Raw genomic sequence first — 23,025 nt, forward strand, 5'->3', positions numbered from 1 at the left:
AGCAGCTGTTACTGATCCAGGTACCACTTACACAAGAAGGCCCATTATCTTCATAAAATCATTGAGAATGTGCCACGCTGGAAATCAGACCACTGGGTTGTTGCAAACCCAGTAATGCCACTTTATTGAAGCGGGGTGCCATGCCCCAGAACAATTCCTGTTGCAGAAAACACCATTAATAGTACCAGATGTGGGCAAACAGCGACGCAGATTCGATCTTGATGCCCTCTCTGGTCAGCAGCGGAATGTTACGGTAACCTGGAAATGCAATCAAACTTTATTAGTGTGCTAACCACAAGCCCAAATGTTACCATGGAGTGCTTTTATGATATACAATGCAAATAAGGCATAATTTATGATTCTCTCAATTAACTCTTTAAAATAAACCAAAATGATACAGAACCCAAATACCATTTCTGTTGTTTTTTTCTCCTCTACATATGCAGTGTTCCAATTCTGGCATTTTTGGTCACAGAGCTAAAAACTCTAGTGTTTTTCACTATGTGGTATTTTTTCAAACTGAAGACTTTTAGCCCAGTGATATTTAAACATGGGGAAAGCATATATTTTAACATTCAAAGTTATTACATGCTGTATCATTGTTCTGATAGCAAATTAAATAACCTGTGAATCAGAGTGCCTCAGAGAAGAACAGTGTTGCAGTAGCAATGCACTGTCCAGCTGAGGCAGAAAAAAAAGTGTAGTGTGAGCTCTACCATGACATCTTAAATCTGTTAAGGTTCTTCTTTTGCATATGAGTAATTCCTGTTATCAGGGATAAGGCATGCCTCAGAAACTGTGTGGTCATCTGGTTGTTGAAGCATTTGGAGAAGCTGCACTTATCAATTTAAAACAATTAACTTACCTGCTTGAAAAACAAAACAATTTCGTCTCCAAAACCCCAACCTGTATTGCTTTATATGACTAAATGTCTGTTATTTCATAACAATAAACAATGTTACTTTTGATTAAAAAACTGTCCTGTGCTTTATCTATTTATATTTAACTGCAGTTATTTAAGTAAGTCTCTGTTTTGAATAAATATTTTCTGGGCTGCGGTTTTCCAACCTAAATGATTCTGTGATTCTGTATAAAAGAATCGAGACATTCCAAACTCACATAAATGAGGGTCCCAAAGACATCCAGACATACCTAAAGAAGGATTTTGAAAAGACCTCTAAAATCAAGTCCAACATTTGACCAATCACCATCTTGTCAATCAGGCCGAAGTGCCATGTCCAGTCTGTTCTTAAACACCTCCAGGGATGGTGACTCCCCCACCTCCCTGGGCAGCCCATTCCAATGCTTGACCACCCTTTCAGTGAAGAATTCTCCGTGATGTCCAGCCTGAACCTCCCCTGGTGCAGACTGAGGCCATGTCCTCTCATCCTGTCATACTACATGAAAGTTCCCCTGGTATCTAAGGTTCAGCTTCTGGGCAGCAGATAGTAAAGCTGCTTCCAGGCAATTTACATTTGAAATCAGTTTTTAGGGCATGCACACAGTCTGTGGAAGACTCAGTGTATTTCCTATCCAAAGATACACTTCAGGGACTAAGACTAATTTCTGAAGATGCTGTTCTAGCCCCTACCTACAAAATATTCCACAAAGTTTCCTGAGAGAAGTAAAGCTTCCTTTTTTTTTATTCAAATTGCTCCAATTTGCATTAAATAATTAACTGTTCCTGGATCCCATGATAATAACAGTAATAACTGAATTCCTGTCCTGTATTAGTATTCTCCACTCACTGGAACTGGGACTGTAACACAGGACTCCCCAATCTTGCCTTTAACCACCAAGGTAGAGAATTATTTTCAGTTTAAGCCCCTCTGAGTATAACAACATAATCATTGCATGAAAAACCAAAGTCTGCTTCAGCTGGGCTGCAAGCATTCCTCCCCAGTGTAGTCTGCTGAGTTGGGAGGCTGCTACTGGGGAAAGGAAGGCAGGGAGGATACAGATTTGAATCCTTTCAAAAGAAAATGTGGGGGAGGGTGGCAAAGGCACAACTTTGTCCCACTGCCCGTCAAAGGGAAAAGATGTAAGCACTGCTCAGCTTTTGGAAGCAACTTGCCCTCGGGGACACCTCAGGGATATGAATACTAAGGAAAGAGGGACAGTCCTGTAGTACAGATTAAAGCTGAGCTCTGAAGAGTAAGACTTAAATCTTAGCTCACTCTTCAGCATTTTAGGCAGTTCTTGCCTAGGAAATGTAGACTGTTGTGACTCCCTCTGTAAGAACATTATTTTCCCATTTTACTGTCTAAAGAGCTTGGGTACCTAAAGCAAAACCATTGTTCCACACCTGGTTTTAGAGGTCTCAGTGTTAAGCATTGCACTAAATTTTGAAATTATTTATCACTTCACCTCTTAGAAGCATTTTATTAATGCCTCTGGGCAATCCTGATGGCAAATTACATTTTCTTTACATTGTGTTAAGTGTTGATTGGGACAATTTGTTTGGCACCATTTGTAGGTTTTGTACCTACACTGATTTCCTGGTATTTTGTATTATTCCACTCAAAATACTTCCTACAGAATCTGCAAGCTCTTACTTTTCCAAAATATAAATCCCTCATTTGTGGCCATAATTAATCATACAGGCACATTAGAGCCAGAAAGAAAAATTGTATATAAGAAAAACCCAAATCAATTATTTTACAGGTGTACGTAAACATCGTTTTCTGATATTTAAATTTGTCTCAGGCACTGCAAGTTGTCGGGTTTTTTTTTTCATTATCTGGAAATATACTAAGGAAAGGAAAGTAAAAGGTTATCAGTGTAAAAATTGATGTTGTAGAGAAACAACTGTGCTCCAAGAGTAATGTCTTTGTTCTTGCGTAACTCCTCAACCTCAACTAAGAATCACAAGCAGCTTTATGACTTTAGAACACGGGGGAAAAAAAGCCATTCAAAATCCTGTTAAGCTTAATAAAAAAGGCACAGTGCCTGTTGCCAGCTCCAGTGTTTTCCCTCCACATCTTTATTCACTAATAAAAGCTGTTTGTTTTGTCAGAAATAGCTTTAGAAACCCAGTGTGGTAAACAGCCATTTTACATAAGCCTTTCTCCTTGGCCTACTGACTTCTGTGTGTGCTCTTTATGTGCAGCCTATTCATTACAAAAGGTTCCAGGAACCGTTCCAGAAGCTCTAGTAAGAAAAATACCATAAATATTTTGCCTGATTTATATTCTTTGTTCTCCACTCTGAAAAGTTGCAGATAGGTTACCTGAGGGTTTTTTGGTGGTTGGTTTTGTTTTAATTTGGTTTGTGTTGGGTTTTGAGCCTAACTGAGTGGAAAGTGCACAAAACTGTTGCCTTCAGAGCCATTCTGACTAATCCTGCTCCTTGTAGTGAATTAAAATACCATCTGAGCAGTTTCTATCTAGAGTGGAATATTGCAGTAGGAATAATTAACTGTCATTAATATTATTTTGATTTCAACATCCTGGATTCACATTCACAGGGATTTGCATACTTCAAAAACCAGGGAGTGCCATTTTTACATATAGTTATACAATCCTCCTTTAGAAAATAGACATAATGCTGCACTTTCTCAATGCTGCAGTAATGATAAAAGCCTGGAATGTCACAGATTTTTTTTTGAGCTGTTATAGGTGGCTCACATAAAATTGTTACCTGTATTCAGGCTCAGCACAGGTAAAGTGTATTGACCAAGGAATTCATTGTTAACCAGAGAGACCTCATCCTCCACACAGAAGCGTATCATTGCTAGTTCTGGAACTTGGATGTTAAAAGAGAAGGTTTCATTCCATTTAGGGCACAAAGCTAATGGGAAAAAAAAAGAAAAGAAACAGGATTAAAATACAATTTCATTTTTTCTACTTAATAACTGAATTATTCTATCTGCTGTCACTAGTTTGAACTGGTGAGGGTTCATTCTTCTTCCCTAGATTTCTGTGCCCATTTAAATAGATGATGAGACTCCCACTGACTGCGGGTGTACGTAGATCACATCTTTTGTATAGATTATGGAGTTAAAACTCTCAGTGGGAAGCTCTGAGAATGAAACAAACTTAGACAGCTTGTGACTTGCTTACAGTATATATAGGCCAGCCCCTTCCTAAGGATTTGTCAGGGATTATCATACTGTAAAACAAAAGCCTAACAAAGTCGGTGTCATCTCTTAGAAGAGCAAAATAGCCAGGTTAAGAGCCCCTGCTCAACCTAAATTTTCCTACAGACATGTAGGAACTATATGTCTATATAGACATATAATGTCATGCTTTTGCCGAAGTTTCTCCTTTCACAGTGCTGGAAATGAGGTAGGAGCTAAATAAATTCAGGTAGTAAAACATTCGCTAGACTAGAAATACAAAAAGAGGATGTGAAACAGGAGGGAGTTGCTTTGTCTTGAGCAATGATCATACAGAGAAAAGAAATTCAGGGGCTGATTTAAAACAGCAGCCATCTATAAAAAAGGCAATGGAAAAAAATAGAAGACAGAAGTACAGGAGAAGGAAGATCACAGGCAACTTGTAGTCTGAGACATCAAGAAGATCTATATGATAAAGATAAGGGAGTGCTTGAAGGCAGCTACAAAGAGTACACACTTCACCTGTCAAGCAATTAAGGGACTACTCCTACTAGAAGCTTCAAATGAGCTAAGTGATGAAGCTACGGAAGTTTCTTCAGAAAAAAAGGTCTTTAAATGTACCAATTAGTGTACTGATTTAGGCTGGTTGATTTGCTTCATATCAACCCTTATGGTGCTGTGTTCTGGATCAAAACAGTGTTGATGACACACCAACGTTGGAGCTATTGCTGAGCAGGATTTGAACAGTGACAAGGACCCCTGTCTTTTTTGTGCTGCAGCACACCCTCCCCATCCCAGTGAGCAGGCTGGGGGTGCACAAGAAGTTGAGAGGAGACACAGTGGGGACAGCTAACCCCAACTACCCAAGTGATATTCCAGACCATGTGGCATCATGCTTGGCAAAAGAAAGCCGGGGGAAGGGAGGAAAGGAGGATGTTCAGAGTTCAGTGTCTGCCTTCCCGAGTAACCACAATGTATAACGAAGCCTTTTTTTCCTGGAAATGGCTCTGTGTCTGCCTGCTCTTGGGAAGTGGGGGATGAATTCTACATTTTTCTCTGCCTATGTGTGCAGCTTTTGCTTTACCTCTTAAACTGTCTTTATCTCAACCCAAGAGTTTTCTTCCATCCAACTGGGGGAGAGTGGGCAAGCAGCTCTGTGGGGCTGTCCAGGGTGACAGAAGGGTGTAAAAACAATTCCATCTTCCTTTAGGAGAGTGCTCCTAACTAGGAATTTGTGCTTCCTGAACCTACTAATCTACAAAAATGGCACATAGCACAAGCTTCTGCTACAAATTTTGTGCCAAAAGATTCTAGTCTAGAGAGAAATAATTGGAGTTTCTGTAAGTTAATACCAATGCCCTGGGATGCAAAACTGATAATTCCTTATAAAATACTATTGTGCTTTGTTCACAGTCAAGAGAATCAGACTGATGCTCACCATTGCTTTTTACAACACTAGATTTCTTTTTTGCTTGATCTTCTGGCACACCATAGATTTCTATCTGCACTAAAGGGTCAGCTTTGTTAGTCTTCGACAGGCTGCTGGGTGGTAACTGATGACCACTGATGAGCTGGAAAATTAAAGTTGTAATGGACTGAAATAACTCTAAGAATCAATTATACATAGTAGCCATATTGTAGCCATAGTAGAAATAGCTGTTTCATAAGAAACTACTGTAAATAGCATATAACAGCCATAAACTCTTCTAAAAATGTATATTAAAGACAAGAAAATTAGGAATATGGTCCTTCCCATTTAATTTTTTGATAATTTCATAGAATCGTAATGGTTTGGCTTGGAAGAGACCTTTAAAGGTCATTTAGTCCAAACCCCCTGCAACGAACAGGGACATTTTCAACTAGATCAGGTTGCTCAGGGCCCCGTCCAAGCTTAAATGTTGACAAGGACAAGGCATCTACCACTTCTTTGGGCAACCTGTTTCAGTGTTTTGCCACCCTCATTGTTAAAAAAAAAAAATCTGTATCATGCTTTAAATAATAATTTACAGGCTTAAATTTTGATTCAATAGCTAGACATAAATATTATACTTTGTTAATATGCAAGATAATAATGTTGTAGGAATAAGTTTCATGATTTCTTGCATTTTCTGATACCAAGTTCTTGAATTCCAATTTGTGTCTAGTGGACCAGCATTAACACCCATGGTGACATCAGCATTGTGTTACAGGGTGTGTAGCAGACTGCCTCACCTGTGTTCCTTCTCTTGCATAGTAATACATAAAACCTCTGCATTTAGTAAGCTCCCTGATGTTTTTCTCCTTAATTTAGTTAGCTACCTAGAAACTTTGCCTCAAACTGCCCTGTAATCTGGCAACCAGCCTAAGAAAGGATTCATGAAAGTCACAACTTTGTGTGCTTTCTGCCTGTATTTCAGGACACCTAGGAGAGAATAACCATCTGTGCATAATCTGCTTTTTAGAAATTGGTGTATGGAATGTATCAATAGAGAGATACAACCCTGCAAGCCTTGGTGAAAGCTATGACTCCTGATCCTGGTGTCAGGACTAAGCATCAAAACTCGTGATAGAGATTCTTATTCCCCTGTCAACCACCAGAAAATCAAACCCCACAAATTCCACCTTTTGCTCAAGTATTTCACCTTGCTCCAAGAAAACTTCTAGCCTGACATATTGAAGAGCAGTGGCTTAGCACACACTGATGCTGTCCCCTTTCTTCCTAAAAAATAGCTACTACCTTCACTAGAAAGCTTTGCAATCACTCATGGGGTGCCCACTTAGATCCTGGGGAGGTTCCTTGCCATGGCCTGAATGTCATGATGAAAATGCAGCCCCACTGGCCAAGGCCTGCATCACACTCCTACCTCATTGCTAGACCCAGTCTAAGTCCTCCATGGGGTGGGAAAAGAGTGAGCTCTTTTTCAGCACACAGTGACCTAAATCCATAAATCCAATTAATTTTTGAGACCCAAGGTGAAGCAGACATACAGAGAGTAGTAAAAAGGTTGGGCTCAGAAGTCTCCTTGTGAAGCACCTTGAATATCTGTATTTGTCCTTCAAAGGCTATATGCTTCTTGCTGATGGGAATTGTGGTACATCAGCTTAAGAGGGATATTGAATTCGGTAAAATCAGGCCCTGTGTGATTTTTCTGTTCAATTCTGTTCTTCATTGATTGATTCATTCCCAGTCATTCTTAGACATTTGGCCCCCAGATGTTTTATATCTTTGCCTTCTGTTAAATAATTTCTCTACTCATCAAGGTAGTAACTCTTTCTCAGCAGAAACTGCTTCTCCTTTGACTCCTGCTCCTGATTCTTTTTGTCTTCAACCACCATTTCCTGGGTTGTGTTGCTGACTCTGTGAATGGAGCTCCCTATGCCCTACAGTCCCATTGCTCCTCTGTAGCCTGCACCACCCAGCCTGTAATCTCAGTCTGTGCCCTCAGCCTAAAAAGCTGCCTTTCTCTTTTCCAGCTTCTTCCACACTCAGGCATTTACATCCCATTGTCAATGAATTTGTCTGTCTCCTGCATTACAGCTGGGGAGTTCTGCTCATCTTAATTAATTCCTGCTTTATACAAATAAGGGCTAAAATAATTGAGGTATTTGCCTGGCTGCTTGAAATCATTCAGCAATGTCTATTCACAATTGGTATGCTCACTGTCAGGACACTGAAATGGTCTTGATTAGGTGCATGCATTATGTAAGTACTTCATAATTGGTATTAACTAATGTTTTATCTCCACTCTTTATTTTTCAGAAAGAAACAAAATAGCAATTATACACTAATTTTATGCTAATTAAATGGCATTTATGCAAGCAGTGTACTGGGTAATCAGAAATATCAATTTTTCATTGGGAAAGGGTAGTTTTCTAACTAGTGAACAATTATAAGGCATCTACTTGACCTCAAAAAAAGGGTTTTTCTAACCCATTATTTGTAAATGACATGTATTTCTAATATTTTTAGAATATTTTAATTTGGGAGAAGTGGAAATAATTCAAAGGCTTATTAATTCATCCCTCTTCACACTTATTTATGTTATTCTAGGATGATAAATAGTCTTTCATGTATGCACAGGAAGATAATGAAACTTAAAAGAAGCATAAAGCTTCCTATCATATCTTTAAATTTTACTATTTGTGAGTTAACATTATAACAGTACATGTGGTATTATTAATATTTAAAGAAAAAAAACACCAAAAAGGAACATTTGATTTCTGAGTTTTCAGAGTTCAGTCTCCACAACCACAACTGACCGGTCCCTTTGTCAGCTACACTGTTTATATTTCTGTACCCAACACCACGAGAAAAATCATGTATTTTTACAAACTCTTACAAGCTCTGAACACCTACATATTTTAGCAAACATGAGTGAAGTACAAATGGGAAAGCACCCAAGCAGCAATAGATACTGTATGAGAGCTTTGCCGTCTTGTTAAAAAACAATATTAAACTTCTCGACGACCAGAAATGGGGATAAGATGAGAAACCGATAATAGATAACAAATACATCTGAACTACAAAACATTTGTTTTCCCATTTCTAAATAATCTTACCCTTATTGACAGAGACATTGGTTTACTGTATGCTCCCACATTTTTTGGTGTAAAGGTTGTGTTGCGATCTCTCAAGAACTCGGGTTTCAGCACGTAGCCACAACCACCGTTGTCTAGGAATTTTCCATCTTGCAATTCCATCTGTGTTCCCGGTGTCTGGAAGTTTAAGGCCACTGTAAAATTGGATAAATATTGATTTTAGTGAATTAGATTTGAGACCATTTTATAAAACAAATAGTAAAAAAAAAAAAGTGCAAGTGGAGTTAAAATAGGTATATCTTTCAATTCATCTGTAAGTTCCCGTTATTTCTCTTAAATTTAGCAGCATTCAGTAATTAATTGTTCACACACAAAAGCAGTGCACTATGTAGAACTCCACCACTTTAAGAATTTCCCTATAGATCTTTTTTATATTGCAGTATGTCACGTGTTTTCCATTTTCTTTCTAAATTAGACCTTGGAGAATATGAAAGGAGACATCTTTTTTCTCTATGAGAACTAAATTCACATACTAGTTTCTCCACAGCAGCGAGACCCTGCAGCCCAAACTTGCTAACAAAGTTCTGGTGCAGAAGGCAAAACTCTGGGATTGTATCTGACCTTAGTTACGGCACAGAATTCGTCACAAAAACATGTCACCCAGAATATCAAGAAGCTTTATCTTAGAGTTAGAATATTCAGTGCAAATACAAATAAGTTTATAGAAGCAATTTTAAAAGTGTTCTTAAATTTATGTGAGCACTCTCTCTTCAAGCTTAATCCTCCAGTATTGGTGATTATTTTCAGAATACACCTGACAGCTTTTCCTTTCCTTGGCAGTTCAAAACATTCCTGGTTTGCTGCAGCAGCAACAATACAATACTCACGTCTCGTCAACAGGATATTGTAATTCATGAGATAAAGCCAACATTGAACTAGACCTGTTTAATGAAATTTCCCCTATTCCAGTACATTAGAGCTTCCTGTCACATTCAAAATAGAAAATGCAGAAGTCAAATCAGCGAAGTGATAACATGACATGTGTTAAATAGAAAAGGATAAAAAGTCATTTACTTGATGGCTTGGTAAGAAAAAAAAAGGAAGACTTTAGCAGTTTAAGTGAGTCCTCATAATTCAGGAAGAAGATGTTATTAGATGTTCCAATAAAATAATATAAATGTACTGAATGAAGATTTGGCTCAATTCAAAAATCCTCATCTGATGTGGAAAACGCATAAAATGTTTTCACTTCAAAATTATTTGTTTCTTCACTGTTTTGATGATCCTTTTAAAACGTTCTCTAGTAAATGACAAAATAGGAATGAAGCAGCTGGTGCTATGGGCCTGGTGTTTGCACTACACATGTTTTTGGTGGGGTTACTTCAGAAGAGCTCTAGCCTGGTTCCATGGCCTCAAAACCAACCAATGGCTGGAATACACCAGGTGCTCCCCCTGTGCATCACCTAGTTCATCTGAAAGGAATGTTATTTGTGCTACCTGAGATTGCTCTGCATCATGAACCAACATGGAACGAGTAGGAACAACTCGAAATCTTGCCTAAAAAATCCCAAAGAAACAAAAAAAAACCAAAACAACAAAGACAAAACACAACATGCACTCCTGCTTTGAACTAAATGCTAATGTAGATGCAGAGATAAATTTTGTGTCAATATGCAAAGGAACTTTTTTTACCTTTGACAATAGAAATCAAAGTGTTCATATTGCCCATTACATTTAAAACAGGGTAAATATTCTCCTGGTATGGTTTTGGCAGTGGTTCACAATTTGGTTTTTTATGAGTCAACACATCATCCAGAAACAGCTCCAAATGTGGTGCTGTATGATGCTTGTCACATCTTAATGCATTGATTCAAGCTGTGCAGTGATGCTACAGAGCTGCAACCCCAAGGGCCCTGGAAGTCTGGGCCCTGGTGTGATCTACAGATAACCCAGTTCATAGATGATTCCTAGGCCATACTCAGAAAATGTGGTTTAAAAAGTGTAGCTGAAATTAGGCAAATTGAACAGTTGTAGCTTCAAATAGCAGCTTCCACACAATGAAACAAATTACATAATGAGACTATTGCTAAATTTGCTAAGTTTTATAGGCTACTAAGTAGGAAAATCTGATGTAACAACAGAAACAAGCAAAGGAGAATACTTTACATGTCATCACATTAGGAAAATTACTTTTGCAACACATGTGAAGGGCAATGTTATTATGGGTTCATATCTTCAAACATCAACACTATATTTTCACTTAATTTAATTTTACCTCAGAATAAGTTAAAGACACACAGAACAGTAGTTTTAACTTACCTACTGGTTTCTTGGCATTGCAAGTTTTAGGGAGATTAAGGCAATGTGAAATTTTGCATCCTATGCTCTGAGATGCACACCTCTACTAAAACTGTTAGCAAGGTTTGCAGCTGCTTGGGGCCTCCCAGGACACTGTTTTATGGTGTATTGTTGATGCACAGTTTTTCTTTTTAATTATAATCCTTATACTTCTTGAGAAATGGGAAGGATCATAAACTAAAGCCTATGCCTAGCAGTGTGGGCTTAGCAACATCTTTCTGCAAGGAAGACAGAATTTCTACCCAGAGTTTCATTTCAGTTTTGCTGAATTCAAGAGCAGAACTGTCAATAATAACCTTTTACTGTTGTTTTATGAAAGAGTAGAAATTTAATGCACGTATGAAGAGAGCTTTAAACTGACAATTTCTTTTGGAAAGAAGCCTAAATGTTCTTACAATGAAACCATTTGAGCAGTACATCGTCTTAATGTGTGGCTTTCATGGGGAAGTACAGACACCTGAAGTTTAGCACTGTGTACATTTAACTTTCGCCTCAATCCTTTTACTGAACTCTGAAAGCCTTTTAATGTTGACATCAAAATCAAAACAGCAAAGCAAAACATGGTCTTGGAGGACAACCTGAGCAAAGGAATTCCTCAGTGTGATTCCTGCACCTGAAATGGATCTGTCTTCCTGGAACCACATGGCCAAATCTCCTTCAGATCAGAGTATTTAATACTCAAGTCATCTTCCACGGCTGTCCCAGTAGGCCCCAAATGTAAATAACTTCCTATAGCACATGGAAGTTAGGAAATTGCCTAGCTCCAAAAGATGAAACAATCCACACTGCACAGAGGAATACAAAGGGTATATTTGACCAAAACCCTCTGTATCACAAGGAGTTAACTAAAGTCAGTCCTACAACTAATAGCAGAACTAACAACCTTCTAAATATTCAGATACAGCCCCTTCCATAAGCACTACCATTCAAGATGATTTATAGACTAAAAGTAAAAGCTTTTTAAAACCAAAATGAGCCCTGTAACTATGATTTGAAGGCAGTTGAGGAAAACTGCACATCTTTTGTCTGTGATCCTGCCTCTCAATTAATAGTCCTGCTGGGACTTTAAAATTGCCATTTTTTATTTTTTATTCTTTGCTTCCTGGCTCTATCAGCTGTATTACTTACATAAGGTTTAGTGTATTTTCTCCATTTAAAAGGGAAGATTTTAAAATGGCTAAGGACACATTTGTCATCAATTTTTCTTAAAATGAGCTGCTTAATTGCATTTTATGCCATTTAAAATGCATCTCAAAATTTTATGTGATTTCAAACAATATCGTATGTAAAACCCGTTCATTGCCAATGTTCCTATCTCCATGATTTACCTCACTCATTTAAGTCTAAAGAGATATAATAGACCACACTTCCAACCCTTTTGTCAGCCTTGTTGCCATCCCCTCAGCTCTTTCCAATTGTCTCTGTTCTTAAAACGGGCCACTCACAATGAATGCAATGCAATTCTGTGCCTTAAATATTTAAAATTTGAGCTGAATTCCACACAGACTGGGAAATGCTGGTGAAAACAGCATATCCTAATGATCTGGTATGTTGCCATTGGTTATGAGATGCTCTATGTGATTGGATTTGAAGACATTGCTTTCATCCCACGTTAGCACTCCCAGCTGGGCATTGACAGTCTATCCTTTCTTCTCACATGCAGCTCACAGCTGCACCCAATCCATCACTGCCCAAATTTAGAGAAATATTTCAGAAGTCCAGGAAAGATGGAGAGAGACAATTTGCAAGGGCATGTAGTGACAGGACAAGTGGGAATGGCTTCAAACTGAAAGAGAGCGGGTTTAGATTAGATATTAGGGAAAAAATCTTTATTCTGAGGGTAGGGAGGCACTGGAACAGGCTGCCCAGAATACAAAGGGTATATTTGGCTGCCCAGGCTGCCCAGAGAAGTTGTAGAGGCCCCATCCCTGGAAATATTCAAGGCCAGGTTGGATGGGGCCCTGAGTAACCTGATTTAGTGGAAGGTGTCCCTGTCCATGGTAGGAAGCTTGGAACTGCATGATCTTTAAGGTTCCTTCCAACCCAAACCATTCTGTGACTCTAAGTTCTCACACGGCTGGGTATTCCACATGACCTTTTTTTAGAGGGATGAAAGGGGCTTTTAAAACTCAGTATGAGTTGACTCAAAGTCTGGATGCAAAGGGAGGATATTCAGTCATCAGATTACATTAAAATCAACTGAAGACACCTGAAGGAAGAATAAACTGTAACATGATGACATATTGTCACCTGCTCCATATACCAGGAGGCAAGCATTAATTTAAAGGAAGCAGATTACACAGCAATGGGATCTCATCAGTAGTAAACAAATTCTATCAAACTAATACCATCATCATCTGAATGATAAATACAACACCCATTTCCAAGCCTTGTGCAAGCATTAACTATCACAATGTGCTCAAATACAAATAATATTTCTCTTTGAATACTATTTTCAATATACTAAATCTAATATGCAGTCTGATGAGTCTGCATAGGAGAAATGCAATGCATATGTAGTACCCTATAAACCTTTCTCACTAACAGCAGGTGTAAGGAAGATAATGTGCTCCATCACCAAGTGGTCAGAGTATGAAACCAGAGAAAATGGTCTTTTTTAAGCATGATTTTTAACTTTATCTATCTGAGAAAGTAGAAAGACTTGCAGCATAAGCAAGCCTCTTTGCCAAATTACAGCAGCCTCCTCAGATGGCTCTGAGCATTGCTTGCTGTTTTGGTCTTGTCTTGACATGTCACTCTGATCCCCACTGCCATCTCTGGGGACTTAATTCAGGCTTGAGGACATCCTGTCCAAAGTCAGTCTTTTAAGTGTCCTCAGCATCCCTTTTGCCTTGAGCTTTTCAATTTTTCTAAATCTTCATGCAGCTCTAGCCCTCTTGCCAGGCCTGTGAATAGGTGAGATCCCACCCAAACTTTATGAACAAGGACTTTGGTCTACCAGAAAAAAAAAAAAAACAAACATAGTGATCAGTTCCCTTGCAACACAGAGCAGGCTTAAATGGACAGTGTAAATTTTGGCACACAAATTCTCATCTCTTTTTCTGATCAAAAAAATTCGTCAGACTGTATGTATTTTTTCCTTCTCCTTACAGAATAAAATTGGGCTTTAGGTATTCAGACTCCAAATATTATTAAGCCTAATTATAATTTCCGGCTTTATTTGTCACTGATGTATTTTGAAACGGTTGCTCTTATTTTACAGACACTTAATTTCTGAATGACTTACAATATAAGGGCTTCTGCCACGGTAAGAGTAACTACTCTTCTGAGAACTGAGTAAATGCAGAGCTGCCTGACATAACACGCTTAGAATGGGCAGTCAGTCTTTTTTTTTATTGTCATTGAACCAATTCAATTCAATACTTTTGCTCTAAAGGCGCTGTCATTTGAAATGTTAAGAATTCAGCCCTGCAGTTCATAATTGCTGACATTGTTCCCACATAATTACAAGGAGTTCTACTGGACAAAAAGATTGCGGGTGATTAAAAGTCATCCATTGTCCATGTACATCCACGAGTGGTTTCAGTTAGGGATCCTCTCTCGTGAGGTTCTCATGGGAGAAGTACCTAAAGCATTTCTGATAAATTATCAAATCTAAAATCTAAATTGATTTTTGCTACCTAATGGATGTGTCAGTCTGAAAGTTACACTTCAGTGTAAGTCTGAGCATCTTTTAGATGTCATTTACCTGATTTCATTCATCATTAAACAGATATTTTTACAAAATAATTTAATTTTTTTTTAACTTGTGATTCTTGGCAGAACAGTGTATTTTATCAGCTTCCCTTTCCTGTTTTAGTCTGACTCACTGACACACAGTTTAGAATAAGACCAGCAAAGATTTCAGAGGTATATGTGTCCCTGCAATGTTTTTCTGTCCTTCTTTAAAATTTACTGGATTTCAGATATATGATTTATTATTCTACTGGTTTTCTGAAGTGAAGGTAGCTGGAAAAAACTGATAAAACTAAATTCAATGTTTCGTGCTTTTAGGTGAAATCCCAGTGTATATTACATACACCAAACACTCTAAAAAATAACCAGACTACAGAGCAGCCCAAGAGCTTTCTCATAAACCTGACAGTAGGCACATTTCTGCAGGAGAAACATGAAACTATCATTCAAAACAACTCCCAGACCCTGGAGCCATTCCAAAGGAAAGCTGAGTACATTTAGGGAGCTTCATACATTGAATGATATTGTCCCACCTAACCTGTACGTGTCTACACCTGAGTTAACTGCCCCACCACAGCTTGTGACGATCAAATCAATGAAGTTTAATGGACAACATATTAAAAAAATGGGTCCTTACTGGAAGTATTTCATTAATCATATCCCTGGAGTCTGCAATTCTAATAGCTGTCCCATTGGGCTGAGGACTTATGGGCAGTAAGAAGCAAAGCAACCTTTTTGAGGAGGTCCATAAACCAGGATGGCCATGTGGCCTATTACAGCCGTGGAATTTTTTCCAATTATTTAATAAACACACTTATTTCTTTGGCATCTCAGTATCATCTTTACACAACACATTATTCATCAGTATTTAGTAAGATTTGTGATAGTTGTGTGGAGACTATTCTGCAGCAATTGGAGGATATGGAAAACATGGAAGGGGAAAGAATGTTAGAAAGAGAGTTGTATGAACTCCACCAAAAACAACGCGTGGCCCTCCAAGATTGTGTGTGGGCTCCCCTGGCAAGCAGGTTAAAACACCTTCAAGAAGATCCCCCTCACCTAGGTAATGAAATAGGGGGAATGCATCAGTTGAGTTCATTAGCCAGGTTGTAATAAATCTAGTTTTCACTTCCTAAAGAGGAATTTTTGGACTGTTAAAACCATATTAGGAAGAAAGTAATAATATAGGTATTGATACAGAACCCAAGCAAGGTCGGACTTCAGTTGTTTTAAGTTGCAAAGGTGAGGCACACCAAGATTTAAGTAAGCAGGTTTCTTTTCCCTAGGAAGCTTCAGAGGTTAAAATCAGAACTAGTTAGAGAGCTTTTTATCTCTCCTCTTTTTATGAATTTTTTTTTGCATATTATTGCACACAAGATTAAGCCACAAAACAGATGTCACAAAACTGCCAAGATACATTTCAACATCACAGACCAAAACAAAACCTAGAATAAGAAAAAAATCCATCATACAAGTAGAGGAACTTTCACAGCAGCATACCAATTTTTATGAGTGCTCCAGAAAGCAGGTGTTCTATGTGGCCTCTTCTGATGCAAAATTCTGTACCTGCCATACCATGGCTTTCTCATAAAACCATGTTTTAGTGATTCCTGTAGAGTGTTTTGATACATGGATAATGTTTCATACTGCATGCAAAGGCCATATTCAAAAGGATATTTAAGTCTTTCTATTTTTATTTTTGCTGAAGCTTTCTTATGTTTTGGATTTTTTGCTCTGTTTAGTCAATATAATTCAACTGATATATGTTTATTTAAATAACTGTCCCGAATTTTCTTTCCCCGCATAAATCTTTACATTCATTTTATTTACTACATAAAAATGAGCTATGGATACACCAAACCAGTTCTTTCCAGTGCCACACTGCAGTTGTATGCAGGAGGCATACTAATTTTCCACAGACTATTAAAAGGGGGTTTTTTCTCCATAAGACTTCTTTGTTCACAAAACCTAACCTTCTCTTATGAGTCTCGATTTTCAGAGGATGGACATGGACTGCAGAGTGATATCCCAAAGCAATTTAGTGGAAACTCTGTACTCTTAACTGAGGTTTTTAACTTGCCTTCCCCTGGAAACTAGGTTTACACAATTACACGTCTCGTCCTCAGCCCCAACAAATCTCGAGCCTGTTGGACCATTTCATCCTGCTTTAACTGAGTGCCAGACTGCTCCAAGTTAATATGTTCCAAGCAATTTAGGGAAAATTGCTGGCAAGGTAAAGAGAACACAGTTTTGGGTCGATCACTAAGGGAAGTGAAGAAATAGTTCAGCTCTCATGTCATGATGCAGAGACCTGGTAGGTGGTATTATATGTAGGTTTGACCAAAACCTAATAAATTTTCTTTGCCCAGCCAGAAGAGTCATGGATGTTAAAGGAACTTAAGCTAGCAAGTGCAGGGAGGGTAAAAGGAGCTGAAGAAGGGGAATAGGTGACATAGGAGAAATCTGAGAGTCCTGTGAACAGTTTTAGGGAAATGGCAGAAGGGATCTGGAGGGATTACTTCTTTGCATGGGATGTAAAGTGCAATGGCAGGGAGACAGGAAGGGTATGTGGACTATGCAGACAAAGGAGAGACACAAAAATTAGAAGATCTGTGTCAAGTCAGTGGAAGGACATCAGCAGAAGATTCACTGAGATTCCCTCTGGGACTTGCATTGTGAAGAGCAGTTATATTTCTGCCAAACAGTTATCTAAAACAGATTAGGGAATTAAGAATAGATCTATCATGGTTTGGAAATAATATATGTGTAGAATTGTTTAAATCAGCCTATTCCCATGAGAATATATATTTTTTTAAAATGAAGATGCAAATGAAGGGACCAAGAGGGCAGATTTAACCACTTCCTGCATATTTTCAATTCTTCCAGGGAGGGCCTCAAGCCCACTCTACACCAAAAATCATATGTTTTGCATACTATTGTTTAGAATGATTTTTCTTTAAAGTATACTCTGAGTAAACAGTAACTTTGAAAGACTTCAGTTCTGTCTGAGATCTAACAAATGGATATTTTTTGCAGAGATAAGTATGGAGATTTACAGGCTAGAAAGAAAACTAGTAAACTGCAGCATGATAAGCCTGGGAGATTAATTGAATTTTAAATTAAGGACCTCTGGCCAGTGCTTCCTCCAAGCATAAAACAAACTTACTAGTGTTTAATAGCAATGGGGATAGTATATACAGTGCTCATTCTAAGTTCTTGAACTGTAAGAGCATAGCTGGGGATACATTAGGGGGTTAAACAATAAATAATACATATGTGCATGATTCAGTGGAAATTGCACATCATTAACAATATTTTCAAGAAGGTAACTTGCCACAGAAGATATTTTTGGAGCTGAGAAAAGAAACAAGTGGAAAAGACAGCCTGGAACATTGGTGACATCAGCTTCAGGGCCCTACAGGCAAAGTGAAATCTGTGCCTGTCCTTGGATGAGTATTTTAATGTAACAAGGTGAGCCCATACCTGTCACCTCTCAAAACTGGGAGCCTACGGCAAACTGCCCTGCTCACCCCAGAGCCTCCCTCAGGTGTCCTTGGCATAGACTCGGAATAAAAGACAGAATATATATGTGGATGCAAAAAATATTGTTCTCTACTTTACCTAAGGCTGAAGAAGGTGTAGGAGACAGACATAGAAAAATATTCTGCAAATGAGAATCTTTTCAACCGAAGAACAAAGAGATGAAGGCAAGATTGTCTCTAAAGCCATTAAAAAGGGGAAAATGCTTGCAGGTGAGAGGTTTCTCAAAGCCTGCTGAGTACAGAAGTCATGCTTATTTTTAACAGTTTCAAATTAATAGCTTGAAACGAAGAGAAGCAGGAATTATTGTTATTTCATTGTTCAGGGAGCTTTGTACTGGAAATTAAGATGTTAAATTTATGTTGCGTCTGTACATACACTGGAGACTCCCAGCAGCTCCCAGCTGTACCTGGGTATTGTGCTGACCAGGAGTGTTTGAGTGCCTCCTTGCAGTACCATATCCTATTCTGGGAATTCTTGGCACCTCTGTTAATTGTTGTGCCCACATTTCTTGCATCTGTGCAACTTCAGTCACAGAAAACCACTGCAGACCCACAGATCCTTCAGAAAAGACTTCCACTGCTGAGTAATGGAAGCTTAAAAATGTTGTATTGTTTAAATAAACTAAAAATAAACTAAGTAAACTAATAAAATATAATAAATGGGATGTTTGGGATAAGATACAGCTATTTAACACAAAGTGATATTTATAATTACTAGGGATGAAAAATTGCTAGGATATGTGGGCTGAAAGAGAAGTTTATATAACACAAAATGAAATTGATGCCAGTGGGGGAAAATATGTAACTTACATAACAAAAAAGTACTCCAGGAAGCGAAAAACCTCTTGCATCTGTAAAACCATGAATGCAACAGTCTCTGCAGACAAACATACCCATTTGACACCCCACATTCCAGAACTCTTGAGGATTATAATTTGAAGAGGTCATTCTTGTTCCTCTCGGGTAGATTCTTGTAATAAATCTTGTAGTATGTGAAATAAACTCTTTAGCTTAAAAAACAGAATGATAAAAGCTTGGTAAGAAAAACTTTGTTATTAAAAAGAGTCTATTCAAATAAATAACAATAAAAATACAATAATCTGATCCAGCAATTTTTTTAACTCAATATCATAACAGTGTATTCTATTTTAATATTAATATATGTATTATATAGTAATATACTGCTCTGAGATACAGCTAAAATCCTATTTTAAAACTTCAATATTTGACTCATATTGCTGTGTAAATGCAGACTTATTTTAAAAGTTTAATAACCAAGAATCATTCCTTCACTGAAATATTCTGTTTCTTCACCTCTTTGCTAGGTAAAAATACGATTTTTACACTAATGCCCACTGTGTTCTCATGGAAAACTAAGACACAAAACAGGAAAGTGCTCAAAAAGTCCTCTCATGCTTTAGTAGCTCAATAGGAAAAAAAAAAATCACCCTAAGATGATCTCAGCTTGTTTGCTGTTTTGAAGATTAATAAAATGACTGAAGAATATCAAGACCAGTGCACAGCACTCTTTAAATGACATTTAAATGGTTTTTAATAAGCCTCAGAAGATAGTAAGTGGGTTGGTTTTCTTCCTGCTAGCAGTGTTCCTTCCCTCCTCAGATGTAGGCACAAACTACTCCCATGTGGGAAACTTCAGGTGACTTCTATCTACACGACTCCTTTCTAGTAATTAAACGAAAGGTTTTTCATTTTCCATCCTGATCCTTTCCATCCTCCTTTAACCCTATTTTTTGGGGTTTTTTGCATGGTTTTTGTTTGGTTTGTTGCTTCTTTGATTGGGGTTTTGGCTGGGTTTTTTTGTTTGTTTTCAATATAACTACTTTTATGTTCACTAGATTGCCAGAGGAGCCAGAGAGGACTGTCTGTTGGCAAAATCCTACTTGTTTTGATGCTGTTCAGCACCATTCACCCACCCAACGACTGAATCACCTCCACAAAGTGGTGGGTGGCAGCTGGGCTGGCCCTGAGTGAACGGGCATGTGGCAGATTCATTGTCATGGCCACTGATCTCTGTCCTTAACACTCCCTCAAGGCTCTTGGCAGGCAGCTGGAGTTCAAACAGCAGAGCCTGAACTGTAGTGGCTGCACCAAATGGAGATGCTCCAACACAGAATGAGTTTTGAATAACCCAACTTGGCTGCTGTGAAAGGTCTGGTCCAATGGAGCAAACTCCCTTCTCTGGGATTTATCCATCCTGTCAGTCTTATCTGCAGCTCTCCCCAAAACCAGGGAGATTCCATGCCCAGCTCCAGTGAGTGCTGAGACCAGACATGGAAGGGAGTGTGAAACCTATTCCACGTGTTTTCAACTATTGGCTATAACTTCTAAATTATTTGATGCAGAAAGCAGTTAATCAAAAGGCAGCCATACATTTTATAGACTATGTTAATATTTGCTCTTATAAAGCCACGCGAAATTAAAAGAAAGTTGCATTTCGATTTTCTTCACATAACCAACTGAAACAAAAAATGCAATGCAAAGGACATTTCTAAAACAGTATTATAAAAACAACCACATAAAATCCGAAGGTATGTGTTTCATAAAATTTTAACCCTTCCAATGCACTGACAGTGAGCCATAGCAACAATGTAACTTTTAGCTGAATAAATCAAAATAAATTACCTGAATGTTTTACAAATTTTCGTGCTTTAGCCTCTCCAATTGAATTATTTTCATAGCACTTCTGATTCTCTAGGGAATGCTCAAAGCTCACAAACTTTGAAGATTTGGTATAAACCACAAGGTCTGACAATGCAATGGCAATTTTTGGCTTCTTCACCTAATAATCATATGAATAATGGAAAAATAAAAAAGTCACAATTTTCATGTTTCATTATTATTATTGCTATCTTTAATTCAGAGAAACTATCAATTTGTATGAATAAAGTATGAGAAAATGTGTCACGGTTAATGATATTATGACTTTTGATAGTGAGAGTTGACACAGTTAGAGATTATTAAGGTTATTGTGTCCATGTTTATCACAGCAATTGTAGGGTGAATGGAGAGATGCTGCCAGTGTTCTTTTGGATAGCTTTATAATTGTCCTCATTCCGAGATTGGTATGTAAATTAACATAATTTTTCATGGCTTTAAACATCACTCATTTAAAATATACATCCAACTTTATATTCATAAATACATAAAGCACTAGAAAAGATCAATAGCATAAACTCAACTACAAAATCTAGAATAACAGGAGCATATTTTACCATGCCAAGCGAATTAGTCATAGGAATATTCCTCCAAGCCTCGCTCTGAAGTTAAGAAAAGTCTTTTCTTTTTAATTAAGACAGAAAGTTCTTTTGCCAAAATCTTTGTTAGCCTTGCTCCATTACCAAAGCAAGCAAAAGCAAAGGGACTGAGATTTTACCAGGGTCTTCTCTCTCACTGTGAGACACTTTGTGACATTTTTACTTAGCATCACTTGTGAACTAAGCAGGGGCAGTACCCAGCAAAGAGCTGATGATGCTCATAATGTTTACAAGGCATTAAGGCTTTTTGAAGGCAAATTCTCACCTGACAAAATAATAGAGATTGCCTGCTCATGGCTCTTAAACTATGCAAAGTTCAAGTGCATTTATTATTCTGGGGCTATGTCCCATGAGGAGCAATAGGAATCTACTGTCACACAAGTCCTGAAGAACACAACTCTCTGGATGTGGCAGGCAGGGACACTGGCAAAGCCAACAGCATCACTGGGGTATCCTGGCTGTGGATTCCAATGCTCTCCCACCCTCCCATAATGGGATCTCAGGATAAATACTCCAACAGAGTGGAATCCTGGAAATCATTTTCTCGTCTGCCTGTGAAACATGACCAGATACCTGTTGTTGCTGCTCTTGAGTATGTGGCGTTTTTTCTGGTCTCTGACATGATCTTACAAATATATTTGACCCTATCATCTGGAAAGTTGGCCTTTCCTCTTCAAAGAGGACTCCATCCTTCCTCAGAATTTTTCCTTACTATCTCTCTTCATCAGGTGGAAAGACAAAAAAGCGAAGATCTTGACCATCAAATCGTTTAAAGGAAAGGGACACGGAAGAAACACTGCCTCTCAGCAAGAACACTGGGCTCTGAGGAGCATGGCCAGTTTACCCACATTCAGGTAATTGGAGCATGATGTGGAAGAGTGGCTGGATACAGAGTGAAGCTTAATGTCTTAAAAAACTTGAACAAAACACTTTGAATCCTGATGATGCACCAGATTCCCATGGTAGAGAATTATACTTGGTTAAAAATATGAGTTAAGTTCAATTTGACTTTCAAAAAGATCACATCCAATTTTTGCTCTCTCTTTCAGAAATAATACTTAATGTCAAGTCTCTGCATGAAAAATGTAAAAACACCTTTTCTATTCTAAGTGTTGAAAAAAATGTTTTAGCACAACCAGACATGGTTGTGCACCTAATTTCATGCATAAATCCAGAACAGAAGAAAATAGGGGAGTGGGAACTCTTCAAGATCTCCAAGACAGACCGATGGACTTCAGCAAAAAATAGTTACCTATCTGTCATCATCAAGAACTGCTACATGTGTTCTCCATACATAGCTCCAGGAGGGCCTTGGGACCAACAAAATGTTTGGACAACTTCATCTTAGATCTACTGTGGTACTGAACACCTGGGACAAGCACAAGACTTGAAAGAGGAAAACGCAGTTGAAGCTCAAGATGGGAGCACAGGGAAGGGTTGCCTTTTATGTGGATGCTAAAATGTGGTCCAGTTTGGAGTTTCTTGTAAGAAGAGGAAAACTTTGAAACCTTGAGCTAAAACATGTCGTTTCAAAATGCTTTGCTCTATGTTATTTTAAAGTCTGGCTTTTAAATTTAGT

General features: G+C 38.1%; 1 protein-coding gene across 2 annotated transcripts in view; it reads right to left on the reverse strand.

The window, feature by feature from the left end:
• Positions 1-83: 83 nt before the first annotated feature.
• PLCZ1 (phospholipase C zeta 1) overlaps positions 84-23,025 on the reverse strand; it is a 47,164-nt gene continuing 24,222 nt past the window's right edge. For both annotated transcript variants that reach the window (XM_027747489.2, XM_027747488.1), the window contains 6 exons: positions 20,815-20,971; positions 19,065-19,181; positions 8,597-8,769; positions 5,496-5,628; positions 3,640-3,789; positions 84-258 (listed from right to left, as the gene is read on the reverse strand). In XM_027747489.2, the coding sequence (XP_027603290.1) occupies positions 176-258; positions 3,640-3,789; positions 5,496-5,628; positions 8,597-8,769; positions 19,065-19,181; positions 20,815-20,971 (813 nt within the window). In that variant the 3' untranslated portion in view covers positions 84-175. The remainder of the gene's footprint in view (positions 259-3,639; positions 3,790-5,495; positions 5,629-8,596; positions 8,770-19,064; positions 19,182-20,814; positions 20,972-23,025) is intronic.

This window comes from Pipra filicauda, unplaced genomic scaffold, assembly GCF_003945595.2.
Source record: "Pipra filicauda isolate LSUMZ 115617 unplaced genomic scaffold, ASM394559v2 scaffold104_size2351352_pilon, whole genome shotgun sequence".
Classification (NCBI taxonomy): domain Eukaryota; kingdom Metazoa; phylum Chordata; class Aves; order Passeriformes; family Pipridae; genus Pipra; species Pipra filicauda.